Genomic DNA, 13,677 nt, shown 5'->3' with positions numbered 1-13,677 from the left:
GCAAAAGTTCCCAAAATAAATAGTGCAAATAGCACTAAAAAAAAGTGCTAAAACTATTATATTATACTACTATTATACAATACTATGCAATGCACATTAAAGGGACACTCCAGTGCCAGGAACTCCCACCCCCCATCCCTGGTTGCTGAAGGGGTGAAAACCCCTTCAATCACTTACCTGAGACCCCCACCGATGTCCCTCGGCGGTGGTTTTTGCTCGCTGCCGCTCCTCCTCTTTCTTACGTTAGCCGGTGGGCAAGACTGATCCCGCCCGCCGAGGAGACCTAATGCGCATGCATGGTGGAGTCATGTTTTGGGCCGGAATCATGGGAAGAGAGGTGGTCGGCCCCTTTAGGGTCCCTGAAGGTGTAAAGATGACCTCTGCAAAGTATGTGGAGTTTCTGACTGACCACTTTCTTCCCTGGTACAGAAGGAAGAACTATGCTTTCCGTAATAAAATCATCTTCATGCATGACATGACAATGCACCATCTCATGCTGCAAAGAATACCTCTGCATCAATGGCTGCTATGGGGGTAAAAGGAAAGTCATGGTGTGGCCTCCATCCTCCCCTGACCTCAATCCTATTTAGAACCTTTGGAGCATCCTCAAGCAAAAGATCAATGAGGGTGGGAGGCAGTTTACATCCAAACAGCAGCTCTGGGAGGCTATTCTGACATCTTGCAAACAAATTCAAGCAGAAACTGTCCAAAAACTCACAAGTTCAATGGATGCAAGACTTGTGAAGCTGCGATCAAATAAGGGGTCCTATGTTAAAATGTAACGTGACCTGTTAAATTGTTTAAAAAGTTAAAATGTTATAAGTTTGATTGAAATAGCTTTTGATTTCAGTAAATATGCACAGGGAAATAGTGCAAATATAATTTTAGTGCCAGGGAAAAAATAATAAAAAAAATCTAAAAAAATTGTGTAAACATGGTGCAAATATAAAGCACCTAAAACACAGTACCGTTGGGCGGAGCTTGCCACCAACTGGGTCGGATGCCATCTCGGCCAGCTCCGCGCAACTAGCCCAAATTACACCCCAAAATCTAAGGCATCCTGCCCCATCTACCATCCCAACCCGACTGACCTGCCTCACGGAGCGGTCCGGCACCCGCCGATGCCATTCTTTCAGCCGCCCAAGCAGCCTAAGGGAAAACGCAGGCCTGGGGCCTACCGCGCACCACGAGCCTACAGCCTGGGCGATCTGGCTAACCGAAACGCGGGAATCAACCTGTACGGGTCAGACACCTCGCCCCCGCGACCAACCCCGATGCCAGCAATGGACCGAATACGGCGGCTGAGGGACAGAGACATCAGCTCCATGCTACAAAGCCGGCACAGGCCAAAACTCCCGCAGACGCACAGCAGCCCTCACACCTGGAGGCCACAGGGACAAGCGACAAGGTAGGGGCCACACAGGACCCTCAGAAAGGTCAGGCTACACCCCCAGAGCCCTATGACGGCACTGCCCCCACCACCAAAGCAGATTTAAAAGCACTGCTGGCAGACATCCACAAGGTCTGGGCTGCAGACCTCCAGCAACTCAGATCAGACATACAGGCAGTCACAGGCCGAGTAACACAAACAGAAACTAACATCAACGCTGAACTGACCACACTTAAAGACACATTCCATCAGTCAGCCCTGTCCCTCAGGATGACTGCATTCGAAGACAGACAACGCCGCAACCACATCAAGATAAGGGGTGTCCCTGCCAACATCACAGCAGACGAGCTACCACACTACACCAGGCGACTGCTGGTGAGCATTCTACCCCACCCAATGGCCAGGAAACTATCCATTAATGGAGCACACAGAATACCAGGCTCGCCCACGGCAAAACCCGGCCAAATACGGGACGTCATACTCCGCTGCTCCACCTCGCAAGATAAAGCCCACATTATGCTGGCCCTGAAGGATAAAACACTGCTGTCCTTTGAAGGCGCCTCTCTAACCTTTTACCAGGACTTAACAAGAGCAACACTCCAAATCACTAGCACCGGTCACCTCCCAACTCAGGTCCGCAGGGGTGGTATACAGATGGGGCCCCTCTGGAACTCTGCTAGCTACACACAACGGGACTGTTCGCACGCTAGAATCTGGAGCAGACATACCCACCTTCCTTACATCATTGGGCATAGAAGGCCAGACCGTAAGCGCACCTCGAGACAAGCCACCCAACACATGGGACCCAACGACCACAACCACGTTCACACCAAGAGCCACGACATCCGGGGAATCTGACCCCTGGCAGGACTGAGCTTAATTCACCCTGAAACAACTAGACAAGGTGGCTGAAAACCCGCGCAGAGCTCAATGCATCACAATATGGTTTAGAATGTGTTTAACTTTTAATATTTTCAGTTCATGTATATGTTTTTAAGGTGCACAACAGCCAGCTATGAACTGGGCTCCCAAACTCCCAAAACTGGGCTAAAAAAATATAAAGAACCGAGATGGCACCCACCCCCCACAAACACCCTCTCAGATGAGGGCGAACTACTCCGAGGGGCCCAAGCACCCCCCCCTCCCTCTGACACAGCGGGGCCTATGATAGCCGACAGGTACGGGAATTACTAACCCACCTGCCACACAATAAGCTACCCTACTATCACAATCCCTAACAGTTGGCTGCGTATTAGCCTGCTCAGCCAGATGTACGTAGCGCTCCACACATAGCGAATCAATACGCACAACTCCTCCAAACCCCTAAGGAACGATCCATACCCCCTATGGAACCACTACGCAACGCCTATGCAGGGGCCCCTCAGCCTCCACCAACCAAACGTAAGCTGACAAACAGCTTAAGCCCCCTCAGCACCCGCCTAGACCCTCTCAGACAAACCAACACTACACACCCACCCAATCTAGGCATACCTGACTAACACATAAGATCTATAAACATAACGCAAATCTCCCATGGGAGATTCTTTAACACAATCCCATTATACAAACCACCAAATGTAAAAATGTGCAAGTTTAACGCATAACGTACCTATGTTCAAATACTATTGCGCTTGTAAAAGCTGTTGTGGCTATGCAAGCAGTGCTGTAAATCCCATGCACAATAAAAATAAAGAATAAAAAAAAAATGAAAAAAAAAAACAGTACAAAAACAGCGCATTCATTACTAAAATGTATCAAAACAATACTTACAATGGTTTGGAACATTTTTTACATTTTGATAATAGAATGACCTCATTCTGTGCTGAAAGAAACACTGAATGCAGCATCTGCTCACACTCAATCAATGAGTCAAAGAACATTTTGTATGGCTACTAGTTTTTGGCCCTGGCTTCTGCATTCCAGGAAAACCTAAAAAGCCCAGTCATACTTATCCTAAAATGTTGCCATGCAGAACTCCCAATATTATTCTTGGTTGTTGTGCCTCCAAATATGTATTGGTTTATATCCAACTCCGGGAAAAAAAACTTTCAGGCTAATATGTGTTAAAATGTTATGCTATGGGGGGAGAAAATGAATACAAATTTATATGCATCAGTCTAACAGAAAGAGACGTAGCAATACCCAGTGAACTTAGTTTATTCAGAAAGTGACCATCCAATATTAGCATAGTAAACTAGAAAGCCCAAATATGCGCGTGTATTAACTTGTTATCTGGTATTTCATAACAGGTTGAAGCTGAGCAATGAATATTCTCAACAATTCCTATCATTATTTCAGCAATGGGAGGTTGATGTACAAAAAGCAGAAGAACAGGAAGAGAAAGTAACAGTAAGTGTCTTAATCATGACTGTAAAAAAAAAAAAATATATACGGTATATATATATATTATATGTGCATGGGCTTGGGAATTCCTAGCCGCACAGATACAGAGGGATGAGGGATTATTAAATTAGACAGAGGGAACTGGGCTTTTTTATCCAGATTCTAAAACATCTTTAACTCATTTGATATGTTTTGGCCTCATGAATATGCTGCATTTTTAAAAAATGCTCAAATATGTATAGTGTTTGCAAAAATAAAGTAAAAGTATTGCAGCTTTCAGCACTATAAGCATGCCTCCTAAGCAATGCCCCTCATACTAACATACATTCTGCCTTAGCCTTATTGTATTTAGACTAGACAAGCAGCTAGCATGACAAAGAGAGGGCACACAGGCAGAAAAGTAGTAAATATATATCTACATGTAGGACTGTCATCCTGTCTACCATCCTGTGCATGTCTGTTAAACAGGGTTCCATAGCTTAGTGTTGTTTGTGCACCAGACTATAAAAGCACTGTGTAGCAGCCGTGTATAGATTGTTTTTTTTAATTAAAACCAGCGTATAAGTTGTAATGGCAAACAGAAATGCCAATTATCATAAATGGTTTACATCCAAGCTCTGTTTTCATGCCTGTCAGCTAAAAATCAAGGTCTGCAGGAGGAAAGAAGGCACAACACAGGGAGCTTACAGAATGATGACAGGTCTGGGCTGAAGAAATGTTAGGCCCATATATTTAAAAGCAGAGCAGCCCTATAGAAGAGTAGGGGGTGGGGGGACAAACATCCCTCTGTGGTGGTTATGGTGCAAGGAGTGCCCTGGCAACTCCTAGTGTAATTAGTCAAATTGTTTTAGAGCCCACCAGGTGCCTGGGACTACATCTCCTGCAGGGCTGCGCTTATTAGCTGCATCAAACCATTCTAAAATGGCTTGACAAGTTACACTGGCATGGCACCTGTGCACTCTTGGTGGGCTGTAGTGGTTATGGTATTCCTTAATGTTAACATTTTGGCCATACTTGCATTGAAACAGATTTATATTATAAATATATGTATTTTCTAAACCGTACAAATGCAGATAGGTGAATGATACCTTTGTGTAATATGATCATAAACAAATAAATAAATAAAAAAAACAGACCATCTCCATTATATTTCAATCCAGAACATGTTTCGCCAGCAACAGAAGCTTTTCCAACAGGCAAGAATAGTGCAAAGCCAAAGACTTAAAACAATCAAACAACTATATGACCAGTTCTTAAAGGTATTTCACATGCAGTTTCTTTATTGAGGTCAAACGTTAGAAGTACATGAATAGAAATTGAAATGATATCAATATAGACATGTAAGGATTTTACAATAGCGACCAAGGTTACTGACTGACTGTGAATCATCATGATTTATGAAAAAAAATAAAAAATAAAATGATATCATACTACTGAGGTCTGTTTTTCACATTAACCAGTAAATTAGCTATAGGCATTAATTCAGGATTTCATCCATATTCCCATAACTAAATGAGGATGTGACTGTGCTGTAGTAGAATACTCAGAGTACATTATTGAAATCCTCATTTAGGTATATACCAAGTTAAACCTAGAAGAAATGTAGCTTACAGTAGATTTTGACTCACTTCAGTAACATAATTCAATAAATACTCTATGTATGTGTGTAGTTTGCTAATTAAATTAAAGGGAATCTATCATGAAAAGTGCATATTTTTTTTATTTTTTTTAGAATAACCGTTTTGTCATGCAGTTAAGTGTCAGAGAAACAATGTTGTATTATTAGATTTAACTGGAATTTGTATTTGAAGAATACTCTAAAAGTATAAGGTAATATTGGAATGCATATTCCAGATTTTTTACCATGCTAGTAAATTAGTAAGAGTATTTAGAAAAAATATATTTTTATCCCACATCCTATATTTCTCTCTGCACTTCATTCTGAATGATGCTGTTCCAGTTTAGAGTGTACAGAAATGTGCACACTGCAGTAAGTGTGCAGCACCACCTATCAATTGTGAACATTTTGAGAGTATACTGAATACACCAGGTACACATGAACCAGTGTAAATGGTAGACTTCTTGCACAGTATACTCATGGTGGCTTCAATGCATTTCAGTGGAAAACAATCTTCATGTCAAATGCACGGTCCACCCACAATCATTCATCTCCCACAGAAATTAAACACTGCACTTAGGAAAAAAAAACTAAGTGATATCTATAGATGTAAATAACATTATAGTCACTCCACTATATATCATTGCAGTATTTTCTTTCATATGCTGCAGAGGTAAATAATTGCTTACCTCCACCACACAAATGTTGTAGTGGATTTAAATAGACACTATAGTAAGCAAAGCAACTTTAGCCTAATGAATCAGTTTTTGTGTATAGATCAGGTCTCTGAAGACTCACTGCTCAATTCTGTCATTTAGAAGTTAAATTACTTGTTTCTGTTTATGCAGCGCTAGCCACACATCCCCTGGCTGTGACTCGCAACCTGCATGAAAAAATGGTTTCATTTTCAATCAGGTGTTAACATGTTTTAAACTCCTGCTGTGTAAATTGAATTTTAACACATAGAAGGCTCTTGTAGAGTCTAGCTTTAGCAAGCTATTAACAGAACAGGAGGTAAACTGTAAATTAAGCAGACTGTACAATAAAGAAGTGTAAACATTAGATTTCACTTTACAGGAAGTGTTTAGGAAGGCTGTGTAACTCACATGCAGGGAGGTGTGACTAGGGCTGTATATACAAAATGAGTTAACTCCTAAATGGCAAACAATTGGACAGTGAGACTGCAGGAGTATGATCTATACACTAAAACTGCTTTATAAACCCAAAGTTGTTTTGGTGACTATAGGTTCCCTTTAACAGATAGTGCCCCATGATTGTTAATATATGCATACCTCCAACTACATTTTCTGTAAGTTGTGCACATGCATGTGGGATATTGCTATAATGTGGTTTTATTTTGTAAACAAACTTTGCTGAAAGACATTACAGAGAGTATTTTTCTTTTCTGAGTAAATAACTAAAAGCACTAAACACTACTTTTTTTGTTGGCCATTTACATGAAATACAAAAGTGAGTTTCTCTTAACTGGTATTTAGGGTTTTGCAAATGGGAATTACAAACTTAGCAGCTCTGTGAGGTTTATTCCAAAATGTAAAAAATAAAAAATAAAAAATACAATAAAAGTTGGGTTCTTGTGTTAAACAAATAGAAACTACTCCACACTTTTTATACAGTATCAGTACTTAACCCCTTAAGGACACATGACGTGTGTGACACGTCATGATTCCCTTTTATTCCAGAAGTTTGGTCCTTAAGGGGTTAAAGATGCATTTGGATTATTCAAGGTATTGATGATAGATTCACTTTAATAAAATGTGTTTAAAGTGCTATAAAAATTACTAAGCAACCCACTGGTGTTTTGCTGTAATATGAATACTTTTTTGTATGTTAGAATATGCATGACCTGGAAAAGAACCATGAACACCTTCTCACTGGGGCACAGAATGAACTCAAGAAAGAAATGGCCCTCTTACAAAAGAAAATTTTGATGGACACAGTACGTATAAAATCAACAATGTTTGGTATATAGAACGGTATAAACATATGTCCTGGAAACTTTATTACAAAAATATAGTGCATAAATATAAAAATAGGTTAACTTATTTCTTTTTTCTTCTGCCAGCAACAACAAGAGATGGCGAGTGTTCGCAAGTCTCTTCAGTCAATGTTATTCTGATGGTTCACTGAAGGTATAACGTGTACCTATGCAACATGATATAATTAGAATATTATTAAACTATTAAACAATATGACCACCACCACATTCAAGATACGGTTGAGGTATTTTCCAGTGTTAAAAGTTTTTATTTCTTTTTTTCCCCCTACCCTTTAATTATTGTATTTAAAATAAAAAAATTGTGGATTTTATAAAACTGACAACTTGTTTGCTTAATAAAATGTTAATTAAAAAGTATTAATATTGACCTCACTGTGAATAGTAGGATGCACCATCATTTCGTATAATTTAAATTAGTAGACACGTTCATTGAGGACAATGATATCATGTTCATTTTTAGTAACAACATTTAACACTGTAGATATTTTATAAAATGCATGTCTCCATCATCACCAATATTTGGTATATTGGTATTCCAATTAAGTGGCATCTGGCAGTCCATTCCTTCATTCTCTGATGAAGTGAGTTCATCCTGCATTAACAGCCACTACATTGCATGCACTGTAGTTGCTTTACAAGACAGCGGGAGGGCTGCATGTATGACTTTCTCCTTGTATTCTTCAGTCAGCTCTCTGTATATGTGCTATGCAACTGATACAGCCCTGTATGCAGAAAAGTGATTGACAAGTGATGGGAGGGACTTATTTGTTTATATTTATTTCAAAAGCAGTATGTTTGCTAGCCGTTCTGCTTCCAAAATGCATCAATTAGATAGTATACCGTTTCAATTAAAAGTAATTATACCTACTTTCCACAATTGGCAGGTATGGGTGGGATCTGGAGGGAAACAAGAGTCAATGACAAGAGGCCAATCCAAAAAGACAGCCGCTCTGACCGACCCACTCAGGGCTGCACATGCATAGAGGACCTCTGAGATTACTTTTGATGTGCTCACTGCACTTTCTGTGGCTTTTTCCTTGGTAGTCTTAGAAGTGAGAGACCAAGGCAACAAACCCACAACTGTATATCAAAATCCCCAAAATTGGGACTGTTCCACTGAATCTGGAATTTTTATTGTATGATCATGTATCATGACAGGTACACCTTTAACAAAGAGTTTTGAAGATGCATAGTTTTGTGTATTTAAGGAGTGTGTGTGTGTGTATATATATATATATTTGGTTATACTCTAAATGAGAAACATTTGTCTAAAAAAATGACCTTACCAAAGGAAAAAATAATTACAGAATTTCAAGCAAACACAGTCATCTCTCCAGAAGACATTTATTAACATTAAAATAAAATCACTTAAAACAACATCAGTTCAATTCTGTTGTAAAAAAGAAAATAACTTATACAACTCCCTGGAACATTCTGTATAGACAGCACCCATGTCACAACTGGCAAAAATTAACACGTTCCAGTTCAACATTATTGTACATTTCAAAAATTAACGTGGAACATTGTTTAACCAATGATCGTATTAAATAAACTATAGTTAAACAAATAAAAGTCCCAAATTTAAAGTCCCATTTTTGGGAAATGTGTTTTGAATAACACATTCAAAAATTTTTGTATTTCTTATGTAATGGATTAACGTGTGGAAAATAAATAGCTGCATTAAAATACATTAAAGTATCCCTTCGGTCAACATAACCTCATCTAAATGAAATTATGGTGCCAGGAGGCCCCTAGGCGCACTCTAAGGGCTTAAACCATTTTGAATAGTTTTAACCACAAATGTTACCTCCAATGCTGATCTCCAGTTCTACAGGCAGTATCCAGCTTCTGAATTAGAGTTACAGGAAGCTCGGTACATACCTTTTTTATGAATGGGGAGATACTGATTGGCTTAGAGCGTCAACTGACTGCTCTGGCTAATTAACAGCGCCCCTGATCTTCAGCACTCCAAGCTGCCTGTAACTCAGATTCAGAAGCCTGATGACACCGGGGGACCTGAAGATCAGCTCTGGAGGCAACCTTTGGTGTTAAACTGTTCGAGAACGGTGTAACCATGTAAGGTATGAGTGTACCCGGGGGGCCTCCTGACAAAATAACTATTTAGATGAAGCTCTTATGGTGACCGGAGTGTCCCTTTAATAAAACAAATTCCCCCACTTGTAAGAATGACAGAACTTGCTAATGCCCATGAGGAGGAGAAGATATGTATTAATTAGTACAAGATTACAAGATCATTTGTACAAACCATTAAAATGTAATTCAGTAGAAATTAAATGTGTATTTTATTTGAATATACACAAGTATTTTTTAGTATTTTAAAATCCAATGATTATTTGTAAATTAACCATATTAATGGGAAATTACGAATCCCATTTATTTATATGGTTTGTGTGTATTATACATACAAATTGTGATCATTGTTAATGAATTAATAATACTAAATTAGCATAAAAATATTCACACTGGAAAATCCTTAAAATTAAATACCTCTTCCTATAATTACCCACAACTATGACAAGCTTGAATTGTGTTTTTTTTTTCTTTTTTAAAGATCATTCAAAAACAAAACAAAAAAAACCCACTGTCAATTATGCTCAGCTGGTAACATTAACACCCCTTGAACCTGCATTTATTTTAAGTATGATAGGATTTGGATGTACTATTTGCATCCCATTTCTTTTCCTCCTTATGGGCAACCAGTCAGTCAGTGTGTTTTTGGTTTTGAACCTGCTCAGCAGCTTGAATAGTTGGTATTCTGAAGACATGTATTCGAAGATGTGTAGAAATCTGCAGACAAAGGCCTATGCAGTATCTTATCAATTCAAACAAAGAAATAGCCTGTAAAAACAAGAAAACATATTTAATTAAAAAACAAAACACTTAAATCATGAATGCACTGTAAATAGTCCTAAAAATAAGTGACTGATTTTAGAAAAGTACTTTTTATTCTCATTTTAAATAACCCTTTGCCATTAGGTTTGACACTGAACTTGTGGGTCCATATTCCAATCTGTGCAATGCAGACGGTGTTCAACTAACAGCAAATCAACTTCTACAATATGCCCTCTGAAGTATTGCATCTATTTACAATGCGGCATAATTTCACGCATACACTTTTTTTTCTTTATTATTCCTAATGCACTCTTTTAGCCATTAAAATAGTACTGCTCACTGATTATCCACCAGCTAATCCAATGCAGCTGACAGACAAACATTGGGAGGCAAGGAGCATACACAGCAATACTTTGATATGCAACACACATTGTTATGTGTTTAACAAAGTTCATATATCTCTTTTATTAACAAAAATGTCTGTTACTGACAGGATTTCTTTCCTAGCAAAAGCACTTCGGTCAGCGCAGTTGTTGCATAACATTAATTGTAACAGGACAAATGTTCGTATAACAATGAGTTATGATCTTCACAACATCTGGTCTGGTCATTCATTTAGCTGGGAAGAAGAATCTGTCAGTGGCAGTTTTTTGTGTTCACGACATGACAGTTTCATGGCTGTTTTTGTTACCTAACTCACACACACCCTCATGAAGGGCAGGGCTTCCACAGCCAACAGCAACATATGTTCTCTCTCACATAGCAACTCCACTATTATTATTATCATCATCATCATTGCCATTTATATAGCGCCAACAGATTGCTTAGCGCTTTACAATATTATGAGATATTAAAATAGGACAATTACAAGAAAACTTACAGGAACGATAGGTTGAACGATAGGTTGAAGAGGACCCTGCTCAAACAAGCTTACAGTCTATAGAAGGTGGGGTATAAAACACACTAGGCCAGGAAATAGCAATCAAATAAGGTAAGAGTGAAGCAGAGCGAACAAGAGACAGGTATGTGAGGTAGAGGTTAGTCTGGGAGGCCATAAGCTTTCCTAAAGAGATGTCTTTTAAGGCACTTCTTAAACGATTGTAGATTAGGGGAGAGTTTGATGGCAGTAGGCAGGCTATTCCATAGCAAGGGAGCCGCCCGCGAGAAGTCCTGCAAGTGTGAGTTGGCTGTAGGGGTGCAAGCAGTGGACAGGAGGTCACGGGCAGAGCGGAGAGGCTGAGAAGGGGCATACCTATGGATCTGTGAAGTGATATAAGAGGGGCTAGAATTGTTCAATGCTTTATAGGTATGGGTTAGCACTTTGAATTGACTCACACAGGAAGCCAATGTAAGGACTGACAGAGGGGTGAGGTGTGAGAGGACCCGCTAGAGAGGAAAATCAGTCTGGCGGCAGCATTCATTACAGACAGTATAGGAGCAATATGGCTTTTGGGAAGACCAATCGGGAGAGGGCTACAATAATCCATGCGGGGGAAATTACTAGAGCATGGACAAGCTTCTTGGTAGCATCTTGCTTAAGAAAGGGCCGGATGCAGGCTATGTTTTTAAGATGGAATCTAGAGAATTTGGCAACATACTGGATGCCTCCCTCTTTGTGCCAGTGCATAAAGCAATCAGGAAGAGCACTCTTCTGACTGATTAACAACTGTGTGCAAACCTTATAAAACCTTATATTTTCTCTGGAAAACATAAACTGTGAGAGAGGGGACACTGTTAACGCCTTAAACTATTCAGTTCTTTTGGGACTACAAAAATATAAAACATTTACCATGGTTTCAAAAAAGTGTATTTAAAGGAACTGTATAGGCGGACAGAGAATTACAGGGTTGGTTAATAGTGAGTGGATTATACTGTGGATATCAGCAAAACATTCTACAGCACTGCAGGAAAACTACACAGACCTGAAAGAAAAGAAACTAACCACAAATATTTGAGCTAGAAGCTTTAATTTAAGCTTAACTTGTTTAGGTGCCTGGAGAGTCCCTTTAAATAGTATATGAGCTATACACTATATACACTGATCAGCCACAACATTAAAACCACTGACCGGTGAAGTGAATAACTGAATATATCATTACATTTGCACCTGTAAAGGGGTGGGACATATTAGGCAGCAAGTGAACAGTCAGTTTTTGAATTTCAAGTAGAAGAAGTAGGAAAAATGGGCAAGTGAAAAGATGAGTGACTGACACATGACAAGTAGTGATGGGTCGGAGCATCTCCAAAACGGCAAGTTGTGTGGGGTGTTCCCCGCATGCAAGGAAGAACAATTGTAAACCAGTGTCGGGGTCTTGGACACATAAGGCCCATTGATGCATGTGGGGAGTGAAGGCTAGCCCATCACAGGCTAATCCAGTGTAATGTAGTCCCTCATTTCTTCCCACAATGAGAGATTCAAGTGTTATCGGTGAATTGCTGTATAGCTTACTTCCACTAACTACACAAAAACAAGGGTCTGTAACTTCACATGCATACCTTGTGACTGCTATGATTGTTTAAATGGGAATATACTGATGCGATCAGTGCACACCTCAAGGCTTATAACTACGAAGCAGCCGTCAGTAAACAAATAGCATGCACCTACAATATGTGCCTATTTTCATTAGTTGACACACAGAGTTGCTTACCTTAACCCCTTTGCGACGCTGGATGGAAATTTTCCGTCATGCACTAAAGTTATGTTAAAGAAAATATTAACTGCCCATATCTTGCCCTGTGCTTAATATCAAACTGATGCTTAAAAGCCATATCAAACTAACGTTTTTCTGCTTGGTTCATCCATTCTGTTTGCGTGCACAAATTTACTTTCAAATGCTATATCAGCCACCCAAGAACTGCGAGGATGAGATAAAGAAACTCAGAGTTGGAGGGAGCTGAGCAGAGTGCTCAGAGGAAGTGCTCCCTCGCCAGCCGCCAGCGCCGCCCGTCCTGCATCCAGCGCACAGCAGCCCAGCATGTCGGTTAGCCGCAAGGCTAACAAGGCATTTGCCCTGGGCGTTTGGGGGCCGCGTTTTATGCGCCCCCTGGAAAATGCCGCCCAAGGCAAATGCTTGTTTGCCTCGCGGCTAAAACGTCCCTGCCTGCATGGATTATTTAACCACAGACATGCCCAAAATCAAATTATTTTGTGAACCTGTATAGATTTATCAGAAATATGCATTACATCTACATTAGAAGTACTGACCAGTGCTGCCCAGAGAACAACGTATTCATCAATGAAGCTATTGAAATACTGGTTAAGGAATAAGAGGCCTGGTCCAATGAATGCAGAATCTTGAAGATAAATTTCACTTTTGCTCATATGAGCCACCTATGAAAACATAAACAAAAATAAACATTAATATGTATCAGGAATTAAGTACAATTAAGAAGCAACATTAGAAAATGAGGAAAAATTAATCCTTGATGTTTTGTTATCAATTTTACACAACATTT

General features: G+C 39.6%; 2 protein-coding genes across 2 annotated transcripts in view; one reads left to right on the top strand and one right to left on the bottom strand.

The window, feature by feature from the left end:
* SYCP3 (synaptonemal complex protein 3) overlaps positions 1-7,658 on the top strand; it is a 29,205-nt gene extending 21,547 nt beyond the window's left edge. The window contains exons 6-9 of the mRNA XM_063447194.1: positions 3,640-3,739; positions 4,894-4,992; positions 7,204-7,308; positions 7,435-7,658. Coding sequence (XP_063303264.1) covers positions 3,640-3,739; positions 4,894-4,992; positions 7,204-7,308; positions 7,435-7,488 — 358 coding nt within the window. The 3' untranslated portion in view covers positions 7,489-7,658. The remainder of the gene's footprint in view (positions 1-3,639; positions 3,740-4,893; positions 4,993-7,203; positions 7,309-7,434) is intronic.
* CHPT1 (choline phosphotransferase 1) overlaps positions 7,077-13,677 on the bottom strand; it is a 74,658-nt gene continuing 68,057 nt past the window's right edge. The window contains exons 7-9 of the mRNA XM_063447193.1: positions 13,427-13,552; positions 10,117-10,227; positions 7,077-7,514 (exon numbers count right to left, since the gene is read on the bottom strand). Of these exons, the coding sequence (XP_063303263.1) occupies positions 7,470-7,514; positions 10,117-10,227; positions 13,427-13,552 (282 nt within the window). The 3' untranslated portion in view covers positions 7,077-7,469. The remainder of the gene's footprint in view (positions 7,515-10,116; positions 10,228-13,426; positions 13,553-13,677) is intronic.

The sequence above is a fragment of the Pelobates fuscus genome, chromosome 3, assembly GCF_036172605.1.
Source record: "Pelobates fuscus isolate aPelFus1 chromosome 3, aPelFus1.pri, whole genome shotgun sequence".
NCBI classification, from domain to species: domain Eukaryota; kingdom Metazoa; phylum Chordata; class Amphibia; order Anura; family Pelobatidae; genus Pelobates; species Pelobates fuscus.
This window is presented reverse-complemented; position numbering and strand designations above follow the sequence as displayed.